The sequence below is a fragment of the Camelus bactrianus genome, chromosome 19 (assembly GCF_048773025.1).
Source record: "Camelus bactrianus isolate YW-2024 breed Bactrian camel chromosome 19, ASM4877302v1, whole genome shotgun sequence".
Lineage (NCBI taxonomy): Eukaryota > Metazoa > Chordata > Mammalia > Artiodactyla > Camelidae > Camelus > Camelus bactrianus.
Window position 1 is genome coordinate 2,801,476 of NC_133557.1, and position 25,221 is coordinate 2,826,696.

At 38.3% G+C, this 25,221-nt stretch overlaps 1 protein-coding gene across 3 annotated transcripts in view; it reads right to left on the bottom strand.

Annotated features, from left to right (window-relative positions):
- SLX4IP (SLX4 interacting protein) overlaps positions 1-24,392 on the bottom strand; it is a 169,714-nt gene extending 145,322 nt beyond the window's left edge. For 2 of the 3 annotated variants that reach the window (XM_010949988.3, XM_010949987.3), the window contains exons 1-3: positions 24,224-24,392; positions 12,700-12,777; positions 3,401-3,456 (exon numbers count right to left, since the gene is read on the bottom strand). In XM_010949988.3, coding sequence (XP_010948290.1) covers positions 3,401-3,427 — 27 coding nt within the window. In that variant the 5' untranslated portion in view covers positions 3,428-3,456; positions 12,700-12,777; positions 24,224-24,392. The remainder of the gene's footprint in view (positions 1-3,400; positions 3,457-12,699; positions 12,778-24,223) is intronic. The other variant, XM_045512850.2, reaches the window with a different exon arrangement.
- Between the last annotated feature and the right edge of the window lie 829 nt (positions 24,393-25,221).

The window sequence follows — 25,221 nt, forward strand, 5'->3', positions numbered from 1 at the left end:
AGATTTACGAAGCAAGTATCAATAAAAGGACAAATATACAAATCTAAAATCAACTTTCAATTCTTCATATCAGCTTAGCACATAATACAAAGCTTGACACATAAATAAGTGCTCAATTTGTAAATATCCTCATATAATTCTCTTTGGTTCATATGGGTAAGTTTGTCCATAATTTTTGGAACGGAAGTTATTTAAAAGAGATTTTCCTTCATTCTCTTGAAAAACTTTGGCTTTCCTGAAAATGCAATTTAAAAAAAAAATCTCTGCTCTCTGACCAAGGAGGTAACATGGATGCCTGCCATCCACCCAGGGCTTTGAGGTAGAGAGGAAAAGGAAGAACAGCAAGAAAAATACTGAAAAATACTAAAAGCATTAAGCTTGTGCCATACTCTGTTGTGAGTTGCAAAGTCAGACTACCCACAAGGTGGTCGAGCCCCAAGCCACGAAATTAATATAAATCTGGTCTCAAACCACCAAAATGTCAATGGCTCCAGCAGAAGCAAATTTGAAACTGCTCCACTGCTCTGCAGGGCTGGGTTCACAGGTCTTTCCACCAGTGTATTTCACACTTGGTAAATAACAGTGGAAATAACAGAACAATCTAAAAGAGGCTATAATAAATCACTTTGAGATTATGAAGGAGATAAAAGAAGGATATGAAACATACGGAAAAACAAGACAAGTATACAAAAAAAGAACTCCTAGAATTTGAATTTAAAAAAAGTAACCAAACACAAATTCTCAAATAAAAAATAAAGTCACTAAAAAAAAAAAATTAAAAGGTAGATCAAATACAGATTAAAAAGCAGATTAAATACAGATAAGAAGCTTGTGGTGAATGGGAAGGAGCCTGATAGAAAGCACTCTGAACGCAACATAGACACATGGAGAGGAGATAAAAAGGAAAGGGCAAATGGCCAAGCAGCTCACACATAAGGCTACTGGAGTGGAGTTCATCACAGAAGGCACCTGGTGACAGCGGCAGTAGCAGACGTGCATGTCCTCTGCTGCCCATGACCCTCTAGGGCAACGCACAGCAGTCTGGCTGGGCAGGATGGCAGATGTTCGGAATGGGATCCCAAGCTTGGGTTGTGGAACTTTTAAGCTGCATGATTAGGGAAAGCACTGGTCCCTTGCCTGGGTGATCAGAGGCAGGGATACCATCACAATATGATGTGTAGAATCTTCCATATAATGTGTCAGAACTCTGTCTATCCCAAACCTGCTGGCTTGATACCCAGGGTTGGGGTAACTGCCCCGCCTGGCATGATCTGGGAGCTAAGTCCCAGTCTTGCTAGTGCAGCTGTAAGATGACGCGATCTGGTAGCAGAATCTGCCACGTCAGTGTGTTTGCCTTGGAAATCAATAGACCCATCTCTGGCATAATTAGGGGCCTGGGCACCAAGCTTCGCGGCTGATGAGGATTGTATGCTTGGCTGGACCACAGCCAGTCTGGGAGAAGCTTTGCAAGAGGCCCAGTCCTCTTCTGAGCAGACACCCTGCGGAGGCTCAGTCCTGAGTTAATATCGCCCTCTAGCACGTAAGAAACCACTGTACGACACTATCCAACAAACCGTCTAAGAGTTCCAGACAAAGAGAAGAGAAAGAGAGGAGCAGAACCTAAAGAGAAAAAGGTTGAAATTTTCCAAAATTGATGACAGACTTGACTCTTCCATAAGAAGATGTACATGTACCCCAAGCCAGACAGATAAAAAAGTCTGTATCTTGAGATTTCACAGTGAAACTGGAGAATATCCAAGACAGAAATAAAATCTTAAGAGCAATCAGAGAGAACCAAGATATTTTGATAAGGAAGATAAGATAACAAAGAAAGGAATCAGGACAGGCTGGCGGCAGACTTCTATGCTGACCAGTCTCTACAGATGCACCCCCAAACTCTCCCCTCCCCGTGAGCACAAGCTGCCTTTCACAACAAGAGCTGCGGCCTCCCTGGGGCTGGCCGTTTGAGGGCTCTGACCAAAGGAATATACAGGAAGTGGCATCTGAGAGTTCTGAGCCCAGCTCTTCAAGGGACTGTCAAATTATACTTCTTTCTTCCTGCAACTCATGCTCTGAGACACCATCCCTCAAAACTCAGCAACCAAGCTAGAAGCCCAGGCTACACAGAGTGACCACCTGAATGAGAACTGAAGGGCGACAATTAACAGCCCCAGGTGAGCTTCCAAGCACAGCCAGGATCAACTGATGGTCCTGGGCACTGTCATCACTGAGGTGCCAGCTGATCTGGGTCCCCAGATGCTGCAGCCCCAGCCAACGTCAAAAGGAAGGACCCCCCAACTAATACCAGGCAACCTACAGAATCCTGAGAGAGAATAAAATGGCTTGTGCTTTAAGTCACTACGGTTTAAGGTGGTTTTTAAGCGTCAACTGATAATTAAAACCTTTCTCAGTTTCAATAACAGATTTCAGAAGACAATGTAAACATATCTTTAGAGTGCTGAGTGGAAATAATGTTCAACCCAAAATTCCAAAACAAACTTTGCTCTCTAAAGTAAAACCAAAACGCATTTTGAGACAGACAAATAGTGAAAGGTTACCGCTTACAATCTTTCACAGAAATAAATACTACATACAGAATATACAGATACTAGAAATAATTGCAAGCAATGAAATGTATAAATATGTTGTAAGTCTAAGCAAGCATTGACTTGGTAAAGATAAGACACAACTACGATATCAAATAGTATCTGATCTGGTTAACTATTATAATTTGTTTTGGTGTTTTGAATTTCTGCTTACTGAAACACTAGCATAGAGAAATGTCCTAATAACAAGCATATGTGAAAGCATCCTTTGTACACTCATTCCTCTCAGAAGACTGGATCTGCAGTTGGTTGGATGTAGGATCCTCAGATGCAGAACCTGGGGGATCTACTGTACTCGCTATTTGTCAATTCTTCCTCTCTTTCCCCACCACCCCTCACAGGTGACCCTCCCATCCTTCTCCACCTGACATGGTCTCGGATCCAGCCATCAAGGGATAAAGAAGAGATGCTTGTAAGAGGAAGACAGAAGAGGGCAGCCAGGCGAGAACGCAGCCCGGTGCAGCATTTGCTGCCTGCCTCTTTACTTTCACCTGCATTATCATTCATGGACCAGCAATGTGGTCATTTTTTATATTAAGGATCAAGTTATGCCAAAAAGGTATCTTACCAAAGAATTTAAGCAAGAAACTCCCATGACCAAATGAACTACTCATTTCTTCCCCATCTCATTCTTAACATGCAAATTTTCAATCACCAACTTCAAGTTTTCAGTAGTGCCCCAAATTTAAAGAGTAGAAGGAAAGTTCAGGGCTTCAATTTTCAATTAGCATAGAACTCAGTTATAGCAGAAAAATGATTAACCATTTTTAAAAAGGCTATTAAGCATTACTTACTTTAACAGCAAATTTCTTTGATGCCATGGCTTACTGGTTCCAGAGTAATTACAGACCTTTAATAGAAGAAAAAAGAAAGTTACAAATAGGTCTATCAAAGTCTCTTTCTAGTTGGATATAATATAGGAGAAAGTTTGGCTGAATAATCAAATATCAATAGTTATTTTTACAAGATGAATGTTCACTTATACCTGGTCTTAATAAAAATATTACATTGAATCAGCAATTTAAAAACTGCCCAAAGAAAAGCACAGACCCAGATGTATCCTACCAAATGTTTAAAGAAGGATTAATACCAATCCTTCACAAACTATTTTAAAGAAATAGAAGCATGAAAAAACTTCTCGTATTACTCTAAGAGGCCAGTATTACTCTGATACCAATACCAGAGATACCACAAGAAAGGAAATCTACACACCAGTATTCAACAAAATATTACAAACCAAACCTAGCAACATATAAAAAGGATTATACACCATGACCACATTAGATTTATCATAGGAATATAAGGTTGGTTTTACAACAGAAAATTAATCAATATAATACACTATTTTAATAGAATAAAAGGAAAAAACAAAACACATGATCATCTCAAATTTGGAAAAGATTAACAAAACCCAACACATTTTTTTCTTTTGTCTTTGTTTATTTAATTAAACTTGTAAAGGTTAATAAATATAGTCCAGAGTTAGTAGGTTGGTATTATAACATTTATTAAAATAATGCTATGGGTTAACAGAAATAGCAAAGAATCAAAGAATTAAAATGCAAGCTATGTAAAATCCCAACTAAAACCCAAAAGTGTTTAATGTATTCCTCCATTAGCTAAAAGCCCAAGAAAGACAAGACACCCAATATAATAAAGTACTGCAAAACAATTGGCAATTTTCAATTATCAAAATTGTGGATTTTCAACATTATAAACTGACTATACCTCAATAAAAATTAAAAAAAAAGAATCAAAAAAATTGTGGATTTTGTATCCTTTTCTCAATCAAGAAAAAAATTCTTTTTGAATGTTATATAACATACATATAAAACAATATAGAAAAATACACTATAAACTTGTAACAATGTAAATACATCATCTTACACGTTTCTCATAGGCAATAGGTTGGTTACGGCACACTCATATAGCATGAAACTACTAAGATAATAAAGAACAGACAAAAACACATGTCAGCTGTACAGTAATATACAAGCGATACTCCCATCTACCTGCACTAAAAAGTTACATAAGACTGTCAGAAAAAAAAGTCTTAAAAACTACATATTTTAATAAGAAATAAATTCAATAAAGAATGATAATACTGAGAACCAAGGCATTCAGAGATTCCAAAAGTCATGCTTTTTTTTAGTTTATCCAAAATTTTGTCAACTAAGTTTTCAAAAGTTTGTTCAGAGCCAACATTACTTATAAATGTCACACATTTATTTCACACATTTACTTTTCTCCCCATAAAAGGCCTTTGATAAACATCTAAAATGTCCAGGTGTAACATAGTTGAGATGAAATTGGATCAAATACTGGTATCGTTTTTAAACTATCACCTCAAGTGTTTTGAGTGTTGCAAATTTATTCAACCAACCAAACAAAATAAAAATCAAAATGGCACAGCATATATTGTAAATAAATCAAAACAACTATATGTGTAATAGAAAGACAAAGCAGTGGCACATTACACCAAAGCTAGCTGAATACAAAATAATGAATGTCTATTGCATAGTAAGTAAACTGAGAATGGTTTCCAAGTGAGGCAAGATAGAGGAGGAGGTCACCATGAAGGTGGAGGTCACCATGAAGCTGCTTTCTGAGCTTACTGCTGACCTTTGACTGTGAAGCTGTGAAGGTTTACAAGAGGGAAGGAGTTGATAAGCTGGGGACCCACTGCCACCTGGTATTTGCCACATCTGGTACCAAGCAGTTAATGATTATGTAAGAGTTTAGATGTAGGCTTTGCGCACAAGTCACTTCAACTACAAAACTAACTGAACTTCATAAGAAATTGGAAGTTTAAAGTCACATGTAGTTGAATATTTATACGCACAATGATGCTAGTTTTTCACATTCTTTTAAAGTTAAAAAAAGAAAGGAGAGTGTGTATGGGGGTGGTGGGCGGGGTGGCTTAGGTTACTAAAGCCAGCAGAGATGGACTACCCAAGTGGCCTGGTAGGGCAGAAACAATTCTGATTAAATTTGGGTTATTTAAAAACATTGTTTTCCAGAACAAAAATCAAAAAGATTCATTTTTGTGAAAAAGATGGCTAAGTATACGCTTACCTCCAATTAGTCAGAGAAAAACCCAACACTCCGCCCACCGCCCTGAATAAAATAAAGCTCTAATTTTGCCTATGGACTGATATTCAAATTACACATAATTTTTATTTCAGAATCCTTTGGGCTAATATTAAATATGCAATAACTGAAAGCACTCACTTATGCTTTTAAAAGAAGGATGTTTTAAAACTTACTTGTAAAGTATTAGAAAAGTTATCAAATTTTTTCACAGTATCAGATTTGGCAAATTTATATCAAGGTAACGTGGCAAAAATCATACAATTCAAACCATTAACTGAAATATTTGTCTCCCTTCAAATCTTCTTTCACATACTGGGTGATTGAGGAACATGAATTAACCTGTATTCTTAGGGAGGAGCTGATCTTACAAGATACTTGACTAAATAACCATGAAGGAACATAAGGTACTTTCTTTTCTTTAGACTTATTCCAATACTTAAAAAAAAAAAAAAGACAAAAGGCTGTTTTAATATTTTGTTTCTTGACAACCACCAGAAAAAAATCATTTAATGAAATAAAAGGTTTCTTTGTTCTTTTTCTTTTTTTAATAACACTTGAAAGTAAAAAATGCTACGTTTCTGAAAATATATATATTTTTTCCTGCACCAGCACACTTGTATAGTAGAAGTATGTACTTTTCATTTATTTCAATGCACTACACTTAATATACAATCTCACTACATGCATACAGCATACAGGTAAGCATGGCTTTTACACACTTAATGTAAAAAACACATGATCATCTCAAGTTTAGGAAAGATTAACAAAACCCAACACATTTTGTTTTGATTAAAAAAACCCCAGTACACTGGGAATAAAAGGAAGCGTACTCAACCTGATAAAGAGCACCTATGAAAAACCCACAGCTAAAATCATACTAAGTGATGAAAGACTGAAAGCTTTCTCCTCAAAGAGGAAAAGATAGTGATGTCTGCTCTTGCCACTTCCCCTCAACATTGTATCAGAGGTTCTAGCCAGGGCAATTAGGCAAGAAATAGAAATAAAAGGCGCCCAGATTGGGAAAGAAGAGATAAAACAAATGACAGTGTTCTTACATGTAGAAAATCCTGAAGAATTAAAAAAAATTAATAGAATTACAAAGCAAGGATATAAGATATAAACATTTAAAAATCAACTATGCTTCTATATACTGGCAATGAGTAATCCTGAAATAAAATTTAAAAAACAATTCCATTTACAATAGCATCAGAAGAATACTTATGAGAAATTTTAACAACAACAAATAAGATTTGTACACCAAAACCCATAAAACATTGAAAAAATAAAATAAAAACTTAGGTAAATGGGCATATATCCCATGTTCATGGATTGGAACACTTAATATTTTTTAAGACAGCCATACTCCCCAAATTGATCTACAACACAATCTCCAACAAAATCCCACCTGACTTCTTTACAGAAATTGACAACCTTATCCTAAAATTCATATGAAAATATAAGACATCTGTAGTAGCCAAAATAATCTTGAAAAAGAAGAACAAAGTTGAAGAATTCATACTTCCCCATTTGAAAACTTACTACAAAACTAGAGTAATCAAGATCATGTGGTACTGGCATAAAGACAGATCCATAGATGAATGGAATAAAACTGACAGCAGTCCAGAAACCCACCCTTACATTTATGCTCAAATTATTTTAAACAAATGTACCATGACAATTTAATAGAGAAAAAATCCTTTCAAAAAATGGTGCTAACTAAGTCAATGGGATATCCACATGCAAAAGAACAAAGTTGGACCCCTACAGCACACTATATACAAAAATTAACTTGAAATGGATCAAAGACCTAAATATTTGCAAGGGCTAAAACTATAAACTCTTATTAGAGGAAAACATAGATGTAAACTTTTGTGACCTCACATAAGGCAATAATTTCTTAGATACGCTACCAAAAGCACAAGTGAGAAAAGAAAAAAACTGGTAAACCAGATTTTATCAAAATTTACAACTTCAGTGTTTCAAAGGACACTATCAAGAAAGCTGAAAAGACAACCCACAGAGAGAGTATCTGCAACTCACACGGCAAACAAGGGACTATTGTCCAGAATATATAAAGAATACTTAAAACTCAATAATAGATTAATAACCCAATTTAAAAATGGACAAAGGACTTGAATAGACATTTCTCCAAAGAAGAAATACAAATGGCCAATAAGCACATAAGGAGATGCTCAAAATGCTAGTCATCAAGGGAATACAAATCAGAACCACAACAACATCCCCACCAGGATGGCTAAAATAAAAAAGACAAACAATAAGTGTTGCAAAGATGTTGATAAATCAGAATTCCCATGCATGACTGGTGAGAATGTACAAAATGTTGCAGCCACTTTGGAAAACAATCTGGCAGTTCTTCAAAACGTAAAACATAGAACTGCCATATAATCCAGCATTTCCACTCCTAGGTATGTACCCAAGAAAAATTAAAAACATATGTCCACATAAAACTTACACAGAAATGTTCACAGCAGCCTTATTCATAGTAACCAAAAAAAAAAAAAAAAAAGGAAACAGTCCAAATGTCCATCAAATGGTGAATGGATAAACCAAATGGTGAAGGGATAAACCAAATGCAGTATGTACATACAATGGAATATTATTTGGTAACAAAAAGGAATAAAGTTCTCATACTCCTCTTTACTGTGTTCAGCCAAGCAAATGCCCTCTCCCACCCTGGCAGAAGCCTGAAGAATTACTTTCTAGAGAGGGTAAGACAGACAATCTGTGGTCTGGAAAACAACAGGCCCAGTATAAAGTTTAGCGAATCCTACAGAAAAAAAGAGAAATTAAGGGGCAGCCCACATGTCCCTTGTGATGGTTGATTTTATGTGCCACCTTGTCTAGGCTGAGGGATGCCTTATAACTAGTAAAACATTATTTCAGGTGTGTCTGTGAGGGTGCTTCTGGAAGAGATTAGCAGACGGCCCTCCCTAATGTGGGTGAGCATCATTCAATGCACTGTGGGCCCAAACAGAACAAAAAGGTGGAGAAAGGGTGAATTCAAAATCTCTCTAATTAGGACAACCATCTTCTCCTGCCCCTGGACACTGGGACTCCTGGTTCTTGGGCACTCGGACTTGGACTGAATCATATCACTGCTTTTTCCCAGGTTTTTTCTGTTCTCTGGAGAAGCTTGACTAATACCCTTCTACCCTGCCTAGTCTCTCCAAATAGGAGACTGAAACCTCCCCATTCAGGGAACCAGATGGGTCTGAAAGAACTGACATCACGGGCTCCCCAAATAAACAGCCGAAACAGATGGCCCTAAAGTGAAGCCCACACCCACAAGCCCCACATCTGCGTGCAGCACTAACTTCCATCTTTTCAGTGTCCCGTTCTCATAGACACATAAACAACCAGGAATCAACTCCCATATAAGGAAAGATTATCATGAAAGAAAACAAAACAAACAGAAAAAAAAACTACTTGGCTGAAACCTAACTTTGCAAGGAGAAAGAAACCTTTTTTAAGAAACTATCACTAACATCAGCATGGCAGGAGATACTGCACCCATAAAGCAATAAATAACTTTTTTTTTTTTTTAAAAAAAGGAACTTTTGGAAAACAACAAATTAAAACTATGATAGCTGAAATAAAAACTTCACAGAAGGTCTGGAGTATCAAATTGATTAAGTTATCCAGAACCTTCAGCAAAAATAAAGAAGATGAAAAATAAGAGAGAATAAATGAAAAATTAAAGGACCTGGTCAGGAGAACTGACACGTAAAAATCAGGATAGAAGCAGACCCATAGGAGGGCATGAATTGCAGTAAAATTTCAAGCCTTGATGACAAAAAGAATCTTAAAAAAGTATGTGTGTGGGATGGTGAGCTGGGGGTAGGGAAGGTGGTAAAGAGAATATTTGGCTCCAAACTGCCCAAAACAACTCTGGAAGCTAAAAGGCAACAGTAAAGTATCCTCAAAAATCTGAAGAACATTGTTTTCAAGCTCCAGTTGCATTTAAACACAAGGGGGAATAAAACATTTTCAGACATGCAAGGTCTGAAAAAATGTATGTCCCATGCATCCTTTCTTAGGAAGCTATGAAAGATGTGCTTCACCAAAATGAGGAAACTGCCCAAAAAAGAAAAAAAAAAAACGGAAGATTCAGGAAACAGGAAGGCTGAGACAGGCAAAAGGCAGAGGAAATCCCAGAATCTGGTGAAAGCAGACCCCGGCATGAGACTCATGGGCTGGACAAGCAGAGAAACATCAGGACACACAGAGAGGTTGTGAGGGTCCAGGGAGGCATTTTCGGGACGTGTCTGGGTGCGTGCAGATGAATTTCAGACAACCAGTGGAGAACATGAGATTGAATTAGGGCAGAAGCACGGAAAGCTAAGCAACTGAATAATAACAAGGCAATTACTGATTCCAGGATAAACAAAAATTATGCAGAAAATAAAGAGAGTACTTTATACACAGCTCAGTTATGACCAGCATTTACAGTCTTGATAATAAACATTAAATCTTGTCATAAATAATATTATGTTTATGACAACATCAGGAGGATGGGAAATGTGTATGCATGTATGTGGTAGGGACTCTGGGGTTAAAAGGGAGCTCCCTTCAATGTTAATGGAACGTCTCAGAAGCAAAACTTACAACCAGTAATAATCAACATCACCATCACCACCACAACAGAAATAATAAAGCAGAAATATGGAAAGAAATCTAAGGATAAGGACCCAGATTTTAAGTGCAAATCTCTGCTCCAACGTGAAGAGCAAGTTGAAGGGAGCTGCTATGGAGGAAGGAATGGGTGGGAAGGATGCCCTAACTCGTGAGCCTTGTGCGTGGAACTATCTGCCTGTTTCAGTCATGTGCACAGATACTTTTAAAGCAGCACTGTCCAGCAGAAATATAATGCAAGCCACAGATGTAATTTTAAATATTCTAGTAGCTGCGTTTAATATAGAGGTACACAAAAACAGGCGAAATTAATTTTAATAATATGTTTTATTTAACCCAAGAAATCCATCATATTATCATTTCGGCATGTAATCAATACAGAAATACTTACATTCTTGGTATTTTAACTAAGCTTTCCAACCAGGTATGTCTTTTACATTTCCGGCACCTCAATTTGGACTGGCTTACATGCCAAGTTAATGGCTACCATAATGTACTGTTCAGTTTAAGGGGTTTTGGTTTTATTATCAGTAAAGCAGTTATTTCTGAATCCCACACCCCTTATTTATAAAATTGGGATAGCGATACCTAACTCGAAATTATTGAAAGGACTAAGAATATGAAAATCCTCAATATAATCACTCATAAACTCTAGGCCCTGGAGGAGTGTTAACAGTTATCATTACTTAGTCAATGGTGACTTTCTAAGAATCTGATGAATTTAATGATTTTTAAAAAATCTGATACCCTTGGATTCGAATGTTCTTAATAGACAAAAATATCCTTACCCAAACCCTAAGTCATTTTAATTATTCATTCCTATTCTCTGAATAATGTAATGCATATGATTTAGAAAAAATTTTAATGATGTTCAACTTAGTAAGCCCATTTAGCCAGAGGTATAAATGGAAAAAATAAGTTTCTAGAAAGTCAGGAACATGTGTTTGAAAACAACATTTACAAAGGTTGTTCTGAAAACTTTAGACAGAGCTTTAAAATTATATTATTTGAGCCTGATAACACAGTCCCCTTAAATAAATGAAATTAGGCTTGAATAACTTCTACTAAGAATTTAGGGAGTCCCTCTCTGGGGTACTTAGAGGGGACACAAATGGTTTCAGCTAGACAGAGAAAAGGGGGAGAGAGTTTTGCCCGCAAGTACCTAACCAAAGCTGAACCCTGTGTGATCTAATTATTTTTCATTATACACTGGTTTTCCCATATGTCCTCCCTTTCCCAAAGGACAGGAGGACCACACGGAAGACCGTATCTGCCATTAGACAGATTGTGAGTCATATTTATAGTGAAGGTTATATTTTCAACTCACAATAAGGTTCCAGTCAACTCTTCTTTAAAATGATCTTTTTTTTCTTTTATTAATAAAGCAAGAGCAGTGACATTTACTTTTTAAGGACTAGATTCTTCAGAAAGAATCATCAAATCCCAATCTCAAAAATATGATCTGTAAGAATCAGAACTGAAAAGCTCATATTTTTATATGAAGTAATATGGTCACTAGTGTAAAACAGGCTGCATGAAAAAAGAAATTAAATAATGTATTTTGCATATTCTCAACCCATTTTTAATACCATGTGGCATTCTGCCTCTCAACGTAATTTTTTCATTTGTTTCCACAGTGTTTTCCATCTCAAAAAGTAACAATTTTAGGACTAAAAGAGACCAACCCCACAGACCATCTATTCCCAGGCCTGACTTCTGCTCCCCTAACGAGAACTTGGGCGACCAGGCCAGGGTCTCATAGCTGAAGGCCAAGGGTGAGAGAGAGTCCTGTCAGCTCACTGAGGGCACCACCTGTCCCCTGCAGAAGTCCCAAGGTTGAATGCTAACTGGGCTGTCAAGGTAGGGGTGCTCTCCCTCCCTTAACCTTCCCCACACCCCGGCCCCACCAACACAAGTTCCCAACACAGAGGGTGACTTCAAAGCTACGTTAGTGGTTCTCTCCTGCTAATCAAAGAAAGAGAAAGAGAGAGAGAGGAAAAGACAGAGACAGAGAGGGGAGGGAGGGAGGGAAGGAGAGACTCTACACCTAAGGTAAATGTGGTATGAATGAATTTAATTCACCATTATGCCATGTGACATGGCACACTTATTCACAAATGAAAAATACAGTCTACCAAGATAAAGCCCATCACACATCTGGACAGCAGTTGCACCGACCTCGAGCCTGCATACTGGCTGCGGTCATTTTAGATAAAGAAGGCATATTTCCTTTGCTTCATTACAGCATTGGGCATGGGTGCTAGACATGAACGACAGGGTAAACTGAAATCTGAAATGAACCGAACCAATCTGCTAATTTCCAAATATGGTGCAAGCACAAACTTACCCATCCTGGAAGAAGCAGCTTCTCACACTCGAAGAGCCGTCAGAGCCCCGCTTAACACGACAGGGTGCTCAGGAAAGTCTGTTGGATGAAGAAATATCCCAGATACTAAGAACCGAGACTGTTTTACTTTTGTTTTTTTAAGGGAAATTTTCCAAAAAATATATTGAATCTTTACTGACTTTCATTAAAATACCATATATTGAAAATTTCTTTGATACTCCAGATGAAAAGTATCACCTGTCATCACAGTGAGCAATGTACATATTAATGCCCCACTGAGCTGCTGGTTCCCACACAGCGGAGCTGCCCACAGCAGGGCCAGGGAGGTTTTGCCTGCTCCCCAGGATTTCTGTGAGCTGTCAGAGGGCCTGTCTCCCAAGGCCCCCTTTCTTCTCTCAGTTCTGTTGACCATGGGGGAAAAAAAAACCCACAACCTAAAAGCTGAGAATTATGTTTTATTTGGAGCATTACTGAGAACTATAACCCCGAAACAGCCTCTCAGATAGCTCTGAGAAACTGTTTCAAAGAGATAACCTTTGTTTACTGAAATAGCAGGTGATATTCTTTGTCCCCAGTTCTTCAACTTAATGGGATAAGCCTAAAAACCTAAAAGACCAAGTTTGTCAGATGGTGTGTTTTCCAAGCCACTCTGTGGATTTGCATGAAATTTGGTGTGAAGGCTCTGAGCCCTCTCTTACATAATAAAATGGCTGTTACCTTTACTTGGGGATTAGGGTGTCTACAATGATGAAGTTGTGAGTCACTGTGCATCAGACTATGCCTTCTGGACCTGAGCCTCAGTGTTTAACTCTTTCTGCCTCAGTAGAACAATCCTGTGAGACAGGCCCATCTCTAAGGTCTATTCCATTTCTAAATCTTTGTGATCCAAAATCCAACAGCAGTTCCAGGAATAATGCCAGTGGGCAAATTATTCCAAAGAAGAGAACAAGAGGGAACTCCCTCCCCCTCACAACCCCTTTTATGAAGCCCTGAAAGCAAACCCAGACAAGGGCAGATTAAGAAAGGAAAAACCACAGCCAGTTCTATACATGAACATAAAAGCAAGAATTCTACCCAAATAGAAGCAATCTGAATCTAGCAACATATAAAAAATACACCAGAACCGAGTGAGAGTTACCTGAGGAGTGCAAGGTTGGTTTAACACTAGAAAAGTAACCATACTTAAAAACTCAAGTAGAATAGAAGCACATGATCATTTTAATGGAGGTAGAAAAAAAATAAATAAAACACTAGAAATCTAAGAATGGAAAGAATTTCTCAATCTGAAAAAAAGCATGCACAAAAAAATGTAGCCAGTGTGCTTACTGATGAACCATAAAAGCAATTTCTCTGAAAAAGGTAGAAAATGTAGATTAAAATATCACTTAAACCGGCATCCCACAAATATAACATATCTAAGAATGAATTTAGTAAGATACGTGCAAGACAAGACCTCGTCACATAGACTTTCGAATTTAAAGCAAACCCAGCCCCAATCTGGAACAGGGAATCTGAGCAAGGATAAAAAGGACTAAGATACTAGAGAGGGGGGAAAAAAAAAGAAAGAAAAGAAAAACAAAGGAGAGAGCTTGTCTTACCAGATATAGCAGAACTACCACAATGCTACAGTAAATCAGATAATGTGTTGGAAAAAGGGTTAACACACAGGCCGAAGGGACAGACTACACAGACCAGAAGCCAGCCCACGAGTTCATGGAAACGGATGATGGGAAAAAGAGTGCAGATCAGTGGGAAATAAAGAGGTTATTCATTCAATAAATTGTGGTCCAACAACTGTTTATCCACTTGGAAAAATATATAACTGGACCACTGCTTCCCACAACACATAAAAATCAATTACAAATGAGCTAAAAACTTGAAGGTCAAAAGTTAGAACCTTTCAGAAAATACCTTCATGAACTCAGAGAAAGAAATGCATTTTTAAACTAGACACAAAAAGTACAATCCATAAAGAAAAAGAATGCTAGATTTGGCCATATTAATATTAAAATTTCTCTACAGACTGGAATATTTGCAATCCACATATACAGTAAATGACTTATAAACTAGAACATATAAAGAACTCTCAGAACTCAACAGTATGAAATACAAACAATCCAAAGTCAAAAATACAAACAAAAACAAAGTCAAAAAGTGAGCAAAGCCTGGGCATACATCCAGAGAAAACCCTAATTCAAAAAGACACCTGCACCCCAATGTTTATAGCAGCACTATTTACAATAGCCAAAACATGGAAACAGCCTAAATGTCCATCAAAGGATGACTGGATAAAGAAGTTGTGGTATATTTATACAATGGAGTACTACTCAGCCCTAAAAAACTGATAAAATAATGCCATTTGCAGCAACATGGATGACCCCGGAGAATGTCATTCTAAGTGAAGTAAGCCAGAAAGAGAAAGAAAAATACCATATGATATCATTCATATGTGGGATCTTAAAAAAAAAAGACAAAGTAACTTATATATAAAACATAAACAGGTTCAGACAGAATACAGACTTGTGGTTGCCGGTGGCGGGGAGAGCCAGAAGGGATAAACTGGGAGTTTGAGATATGCAGATACTGACTGGTATATATAAAATTGATAAACCGGTTTCTTCTGTATAGCACAGGGAACTATATTCAGTATCTTGTAGTAGCTTACGGTGAAAAAGAATATGAAAATGAATATACATATATTCATGTATGACTGAAGAATTGTGCTGTACATCAGAAATTGACACAGCATTGTAAACTGACTATACTGCAATTGAAAAAAAAAAGTGAGCAAAGGACATGAACAGGTATTTCACCACAGAGGACAAACAGATGGCAAACAAGCACATGACAAGATATTCAAATTATTACATACTGTATGCAAATATCAAATCACTACATAGTATACCTGAAACCAACATAATATTGTACACCAGCTATATTTCAATAAAAAGAAAAGATATTCCAGAGGAGAGGGCATAGCTCAGCGGTAGAGCACATGCTTAGCATGCACAAGGTCCTAGGTGCAATCCCCAGTACTTCCATTAAAAATAAATAAATAACATAATTACCTCCCCCACCCCTCCAAAAAAGCTTAAAAAATAAAAATTAAAACAAGATATTCAACATCAACAGACATCAGGGACATGCAAAATAAAACCTCAGTGAGATATCACTACATAACTACCAGAATGGCAAGCAAAAAATAGTGACATCAAATGCTGGTGAGGATGCAGAGGAAATGGACCTCACACACATTGCTGGTAGGACTATAAAGATGGTAGAGCCACTCTGGAAGAGACTGGCAGTTTCTTAGAAAGCTAAACATGCAGTTACCACATGATCCAAAAACTGCATTCCTGCTAACTTATTCCAGAAAATGAAAACCTAGGCTCACAACAAAATCTGTACACAAATGTTCATAGCCACTTTATTCATAGTGGCCCAAAACTGGAAACAACCCAGATGTCCTTCAGTGGGTGAGGTATGGTTAAGCAGACTGTGGTATATCTATACCACGGACATTAACCAGCAGTGATAAAGTGAACCACCGGTATACATGACAACTTGGATGGACCTCAAGGGAATTACGCTTGGTGGGTGCAGGAGGGACAATCTGAAAAGGTCATATAATGTACGATTCCACTTAAATAACAATCACTCTTGAAACAACAAGACTGCAGAAGCAAAGAACACACAAGCAGTTGCCTGGGGTTAGGGATGGGGAGGGCACATGGCTATGGAGAGGTCCCAGGAGGGAGCCTGTGGAAACTGAGTTCTGTATCTTAATCAGAGTTCTGTACCTTAATCGTGGTGTTGGTTACATGAATAGAAGCACGTGATAAAACTGTACAGAACTAAATGAATGCATGTAAAACCAGTTACATCTAATAAGCTCTGTGGATTGTACCAACGGCAATTTTCTGGTTTTAATATTTGCACCATAGTTCACAAGATGTTACCATTGGAAGAAGCTAGAAAACGGGTACACACATGGGACTCTCTGTACATTTTTACCAACGTCCCACATATCTATAATTAATTAAAAATAAAAAAGTTTAAAAAGTTAAAACTTTAGTTCATCAAAATACACCATAAAGAAATAGTGAGGGGAGGGGATGGTGGAATCATAAACTGGGGGAAGGTGTTTGCAAGACATGTAACAAGGAAAGGTTTAGTATCTACGTTAATAAAACAAGCCAAGGGGAAAAAAAAGGACACTAATGAATTGATCTACAAAACAGAAGCAGACTCGCAGACATAGTAAACAGTCTTACGGTTACTGGGGGGATGGGGGTGGGAAAAGAGAAATTGAGAGTTTGAGATTTGCAAATGTTAGCCACTACATATAAAAATATATTAAAAACAAATTTCTTCTCTATAGCACAGGGAAGTACATTCAATATCTTGTAATAACCTTTAACAAAAAACAATATGAAAACAAATATATGTATGTATATGCATGAATGGGACATTGTGCTGTGCACCAGAAATTGACACATTGTAACTGACTATGCTTCAATAAAAAATAAATAAATAAATAAAAATGAAACAACCCAACAGAGAAATGCGCAGAAGAGTTACCCAGAACAAGACGCCCCCGTCTCCCAGCCAAGTCTCCACAGGTCTGGCCAGGTGGTGGGGGTGTAGGTAGGAGTGTCCCCATCTCTTCTACTATTTATGCTTTGACAACCACAGTACAACATCCAATCACGAGTCTCTTACCTCCTCTGGGTAGGTGAGGGGTACGTCCCTCTCTATCTTTTTATAAAACCTGAGAAGCATGAAGTCTAAAAACAGAAAGACCATTTGCAGAGAATCTGGGGACAGCACACACTCTGCTCTCTTCTCTCAGTGCCTGTCAAGTCACAGATGGTCCCATCTGCCTCCCACGAGAAGGAAAAACCCGTTACCTGGTGATGCCAGGAGGTCTCAGACCCCAAAGAGCTGGTTACCCTGAAGGTCCCCCACAACCAGAGCCTCTCAAAGTGCCTCCTGTTTCCATCTGTGCACCTCTCCATCCCCCAAACCATCACTAGAGGCATCCAGCAGGCATCCCTATTCAAAACTCTTCCCTAACGTCTCCTGGAGCAGCACAGGCCCTCTGCCAGCACCTGCCCACACCTCCACCTCACAGCTCAGGCAACCTCCAGCTTCAAGGCCTCCACATGGCCAAGTCCAGCACATGTCCTGGGACATGCAGCTCCAGCTCCCCAAAAATGTGCGGCACTACAGAACATCCTCTCTCCTAAGGCGAGTTATTCTCTGAAACCCAATTCAGATGCCACCTATTTCCCCAGAGCCCTCTTGGAATCTCCCTTCTCTGGGCCACACCAGCACCTGACACCACTCTGCTCTCACACTTGGTTCCCCGAATCACACGTAACTCTGGTCCTCCGTCTGTCCTCTGCCTGACCACAGGCTTCCTTCCATGCTTGGCCTGTCTGACACCCGGCATGCGGCACTGGTAGGCATCAAAAAAAACTCAAGGCATTAACTTGAGTCTGTTAATGTTATTCCAATCAGTGGCTGTAGACCATGTTAATTTGCTATTATTTTAGATTTATACCTATTTATCTACTGCATCATTAGTGTCTCTAAATCTCAAATTCCACATTAAGCCTTCTAAAAAGGAGGTCAAAGCACTATTTCAATACATAAGTGACACTTAAGTTATATACATCAGGAAGACAAAGTTGAGAAAGTTGATATGCATATAAATATAAACAGAAAGATAGAAGCATTTTGTACTGAATATAATGGGTAACAGATGTAGGGTTAAAGTTTAGGTCATAAATGTGAGTTTTTCATTGCATTTTTTCATCTTTAAAATACTGACATTCTAACATTTATATGAATGGAAAAGATTATTATGAGCCTCTGTAGTAATTAAGCTTTAAATCTGGGAACATCTTTAGGTTTTTCTAGACTTGTTTAGATCATTAAAAGATAAACGTGCACACACACACACATTTAAACAGCTAACATGCATCTTAAAAAATTACTTTCCTAGTTACCTTCAGGAGGGAACAGCAGGCTCAGTGCCTGGGGTTTAAAGCCTGAACATTAAAAAACCTTTAGCTATCGGAGCTGACAATTCAAGTCTAAAGTCAGTGGAATTTTTATTTTATTGCCTGTTTTTAAGAATTTCAGGACGATCTCTAAAACGATAAATTTTCCAAATATCTGAAAGCATATAATTCACATATGCTTGCTGAGAAGTTAAAGTATATTCTCAGTCTTACAAATAACGTTTCATCCTCTCTTCTGCATTCTTGAGCCCACTTTCTCTGACCTGAAAACAGGCATCCTTTCACAAAGACGAGACTTTGACAGCGTATGTCCCCACCAAAAATATGCGTGCATGTGTGTCTTTAGTGGAGAGGGAAAGATCCTCAAATCCTTAAGAAAATTAATTTTGGGAGGGGATGGGAGGAGATTAAACGATATCACATGATTGTCCTGTCATTTAAATACAAAGCAGAGATAAACTCTAATAAAGAAAGTCAGTGACCTTCTAGACTATTCTGTGGGAAAATCCAAGACACTCTGAAATTCACATTTGTCTTCCTTTTAGCATTGCTGGCCTGTGTCACAAGCCAAAGCAACCACTCCAGATTAAAAAGACCAGAAATTAACTTTAGGCTTCTAACCTCCAGATTTCAAACATTATCAAGAAATTTATTATACTTCCTTCTATCTTCTCAAAAAACTTTCACTAGCAATGGGAGCAGAAACTGAACAACTGTAATTCAAGAATGAGAAATTTCATTCTCTGCTGCCCCAACTTCCCCAGTCTGATTTTATCACACACACATACACACAAAGGACAGCATCAAGGAAGGAATCACAAATCTTAACAAAATACCAAGGAAAAATGACAAATGAGCGAAGATCTTGCTGGCAACAACTGAGATAAAATTTGAGAAGGCAACTTCAGTGTAAAAAACAGATCAGCTTTTCCTATTATTCATATGGTAATTCTGAATACCAAAGTGCACATCAAAATAAAAACAAAACAAAACAAACAAACAAAAAAACAAACAGGGAAGCATCAACAATGGAATGAGGATAATATGCAAGTGACAAAAAAATTTTCTTTCAGTGTAGCTCATATATCGAAATCTTCCACCAAGATTAAGTCCGTGGAACAATCCTACCTTTTAGTCACTCTATGCTCTTAACCTGGTCAGTTGACCTGTGACCTGGCCTCCCATTCCTGCTGGGCCCACAGAAAATTTCCACCCAACCCTGTGTGTGTGTGGGATTTTTCACAAATAAACAATATTTAATTTTTATTTAATACTTATTTTGTCAGAAACAGACACAAACACTGCCCTACGAAGCAGTCACAATCTCAGGTTCTAGTAAAACAGACATGCGTTCAAATTCTGCCTTTTCATGTTTTCTTGCCTATGAGACAGATCAATCACTAATCATCAGGGAAATGCAAATCAAAACCACAATAAGGTATCATCTCACATTTGTTAGAATGGCTAACAAAAAGACAACAAATACTGTTGGTGAAGATGTAGAGAAAAGGGAATCCTCCTACACCGTAGACAGGAATGTAAACTGGTGCAGCCACTGTGGAAAACAATATAAAGTTTCCTCAAAAAATTAAAAATAGAACTGCCACATGATCCTGCAATTTCACTTCTGGGTATTTATCTGAAGAACACAAAAACACTAACTCGAAAAGGTACCTGCACCCCGATGTTCATCGCATTTTTTACAATGGCCAAGACACGGAAACAACCTGTGTCCATGACAGATGAATGGATAAATAAAACGTGGTATATTATACAGTCATTAAAAAAAAAGAAGGAAATCCTGCCACTTGCAACAACATGAATGCGTGTGATGCTAAGTGTAAGTCACACAGAGAAAGACAAATACTGTATGATCTCAATTGTATGTGAAATCTAAAACAAACAAACATCAAACTCCGATGCAGAGAACATACAGGTGGTTGTCAGAGGCAGGGGGTGGAGGGTAGGGGTGAAAAGGGGCAAGGGAGTCAAAAGGTACAAACAAATTTATAAAGTACAAACTTTATAAATTACATAAGTCCTGGGAATATAATGTACAGCATGGTGACTATGGTTAATAATACTGTAGCATATACAGTTGACCCTTGAACAACATGGATTTGAACTGTGGGAGTCCACTTGGATTTTTTTTTCAATAAGTGTATACTACAGTATCACACAATCCTTGTTGAATTCAAGGATGCAGAACCTTAGATATCAGGGGCTGACTGTAAAGTTATATGCAGATTTTCAACTGCATAGAGGGTCCACACCCCTAACCCCAAGTTGTTCAACTGTATATCAAAATGATTATGTAGTATCTCTGAAAGTCATATAATGCTGTATATAAATTACATCTCAATAAAAAGAGATCCAACCCACTAAACTGAATGCATGCATTTTGCATTTTTAAAAAGCTACATGTTTCATTCAGAAAGCATGAATTCAGAAACTATACAATGGCACAGATGAAGTCCCGACACAAACATGTTGTACCACTGTCACCTCCTGGTTTTTCTGTATATGGAGGGCATGGTCACCAGATAATTAGACTTTTTTCTTTTCCCAATGTGAAAATGAGCGCTGTGAAAATAAAAACAACCTAAATGCCCTTCAATTGGCGAATGTGTCAACAAATGACAGTCTATCCATGCAGTGGAATACTACTCAGTATTTACAAAGGAATGGACTGCAGACACCCACAACAACAAAGATGACTCTCAATTACCATGAGTGAAAGAAACCAGACGCAACCCCAGTCCCCAAAATAGCACATATTTCAAGATTCCATTTTAGATAAAATCCTAGGAAACGCAAACTTATCTAGAGTGACAGAAAACAGAAACAGTGGTTGCCTGGAAGAAAAAGGCTGGAGGGATTACAAAAGGGCCAGAAGATACTTTTGGAAGTAAGTGTATATTCATTATCTTGACTGTGGTCTTGGTTTCATGGGTGTATACAAGTAAAATACATCAAACTGTACAGTTCAAATACGTATAGTTTATTCTATGACAACCATACTTCCAGAAAGCTGTTTGGAAAAAAGGAAAAGACGATAAAAAAAAAAAATACACATCTTCCTGGCTTATACTATATTTAAACCACTCTCTTTTCCAAACAGGTATATATCCTGAAAAGTCACGGAACTGCAATATCTTTCCACTTTAGTGATTTATATGCATGAACAAAACCTTAATAATCCAAAGACTTAATTATAATAATAATAGCTAATTACTATTTACATAGCTGGGACTATGTGCCAGGCATTATTCTAAGCACTTTTCTTATATTAACATATCCAACCTTCATATCAACCCTGTTTTACAGATGAGGAAACTGAGGCACAGAAGGGTTAAGTAACCTGCTCAAGGTCACACAGCTGGGAGCTGGAGGAGCTAAGATTTGAACCCAGAGAGTCTGGCTCCAGAGTTCATTTCTACCCACTATGCTTTCTGGCACATACAACATAAGAAACAGGATAGGGAAATCAGAAGCAATGAATACCGACACTTGGAAAATACTGTTCTTCCTCACATTCACAGAATGTAAATATTCAGTACACTTTGTAACATTCACATGAGACTAAAAAACAGGACCTTCGTTCTTCTTTTCCCAATTAATAGCTGGATGAAGGAGAGACAGAAAGACCAGACAATTTGCTCAGGACATAGACTAAATGCCAAGTTGATTGATAACTGGGAAGCAGGTCTACCATGATCCCAGTCCAACTCTCTTCACTGTCTTCAAATTCCTAATTATTTTAAGTAAATCCATAAGGGAGGGAGAAAGTCTAACACACAACAACAGAGAAAATGTAAAAGTCATTTGTTGTTTCACAAATACCTTACTGGTTCCTGAATCCCATTCACAGGATCTCAACCTCTACTGATACTGGTGTGGAGTCTTTTTTTTTTTTTTTTTTGAAAGCGCCCCAGGTGATTTTCATGAACAGCCAAAATTGAGAACCCCTGAGATAAATTAGATTTCTATTTCTCACTTTAAAAAGATGGGGAAGGGGCATATAGCACAGTGGTAAAGTGCCTGCTTAGCATGCATGAGGTCCTGGGCTCAATCCCTAGGACATCCATTTAAAAAATAACATAAAATATTAAGAGGGAAAAAAAAAAAAAAGCAAGGTGCCAAAAAAGCTTTGGTAAACTATGGCCCAAGGTTTTCCAAGTTGATACTGAACTACTGAACATATGTAGGATTTTGAGTTCAACTTTAAATAAGTTAAAAATTAAAATATGCACACAGGACACGAAATGTTGTCATAGCACAAAGTATACAACAATATACCGAACTGAGAAATTCTCAAGTTCTTAGAATGGTAAGTTGGCATTGTGACATCAAGCTGATGGATAAAAGCACAAAAAAGTGTCATATGTCCACTGCATTTAAAATACGGACTAACAACACTGTAAATCAACTACACGTCAATAAAAAATTTCTTTAATTTAAAAAAAAACCCAAAAAACAAAAATAAAAAATCCAAAGAAATAGTTTTCTATTCTATTTGAACATTACACATTTTGGAATGTGTCCTGTATAAAACAATTTTTAAAACATGGAGTAAACTGACAATATATTCTGAACTGTTTCAGAAGCATAAATAAAAGAGACAGTCTTTGTCTTTGGTCCATGCTGAGAATCAGTGCTCTTTGACTTTAAGGTGCACTTCTGAGGGAAGATTCACTGGGCTTTGGGATGGAGCTTGGGACTGCCCATTTCTAACAAGCTTGTTTCCAATGAGTTGCCAGGTGGTGCTGATGTGACTGACAGACCACACTTGGAGCAGCAAGGCCTTGAGTAAGTGGTTGTAAAACTACCCAGCTGGCTTATAATTACCGTTATGTCAGGATCCAAGAAATAAGTGTCAATACAACTGATTTCTAGCTCGGTGGGAAAAAGGAGGAGGGAATAAAGAGCAAGCGAATGCTTGTTTGTATAGTGCAACAAAGCTAAGAACCACAGAATACTGTTACTTGTCCCAAACTAGTAGCTGTCAAGGTGATAGCAGGATGTAAGCGCCATGAGATAAAGGTTTGGGGTTTTTTGGTTTGTTTTTTTAATTTACTACAGAATCCTCATGGCCTAGTACACACTAAGAACTCAATGAATGAATGAGAAGTCTGTACAAACACAACCTGTGTCTGTGTCACAACCCAAAAACTGTCTGGGAAGGGGGCCCTATTTGTACACACAGATGTTTGATACAAATACGTGGCCCACTCATTGCACTCCATTTTGTTCCAAAAAGCAAAAAGAATTTTCCAGACCAACACTTCCACTGTCAAGCCCGGGCTTCCCGCACCCTTAGGTTTAATAGCTGTTTAGCTCTCTGCAAACAATGGGGAGAGATGGAAGCACAGGGAGAAGGATGCAGAAAAGGTTCAACAATCAAAGGGAAAAACCATAGGGGGACGGGAGATGGGCAAGCAGTTCAGTTCAAGTGAAGGAACATCTTAAAGTTGTCAGGATTTCCATGTTCTTACCTACGATGGTGGCAGGGTTTGGGTTCGGGCTTTTATTTGTTTTGTTACTGTCCGGGGCCACTGGTGAAGTAACACCTGGCCGTGCAAACTCAGACTAAATACAAAGCCGACTCGCAAGCCAACCTTTCGAAGTTTGGGGATTCGAGCTTTCGGTTTATTTCCGGCTTCCCAGGAGCTCCGCGCGCGCGCGCGCGCGCAAAGGAACGTACCGCTGCCCAAACACAAGATGAGTCGGGCAGCCTCGCTGTCGGCTTGAAGCCAAAACCAGGATTTAAGATGGCGGCAAAACACTAAGTGAGCGCACCAGATAGTGCGAGGAATTCGCCCAAAAGAAAAATGGCCTCCACCCATGAACTCGCGGCTTTCAACGAAAACCCGAAACAAAAATGGCGGCAAAGGACGATTTATTTAGAGGCTGAGACTGAGGTAAACGCGATTGCCCGGTGACGAATCACAGTTACCCTGTGATTACAGTGTTAAACAGCGCGAGTGATTAAGAGGCATAGAGTGCTTCTTGCCACTGGAAAATTACTCGCACAAAGATGAGAAGGTTATAGAAAACACCGATTGGAAACTAAAGGTGGCTTTCCCAATTTCGGAAAAAATTTTAAATAGCCATGAACATAATTTTTTCCACAATTCTCTTGAATGATACAGGAGAATAAAAGTCCTCCCCTAGAACTAAAAAGCAAGATGGGAGGTAGGGCAGAAATTACCTAATTGAAGGACACAAAGTTAGAGGACTTTCGACCGCCCTCAGAGGAAGGACTAAGGGCAGAAGCTGCTTTATTGAGCGCCACCAGCTCTCACTACGCATGTCCGCTCTCCAACCCGATCCAGAGAAATGGTCACCGGCACTTCCTTTTTTCCTGGTTTTCCAGGCAGCCGTACAGGAAGGCGGGGAATTGGCGATGAACGACAGAATCCGGAGCTTTGTGATTGGTCAAGTGTGGGCGGCCTGAAATCCGCAGAGAACTGTAAATTGCTTTTTTATTCAA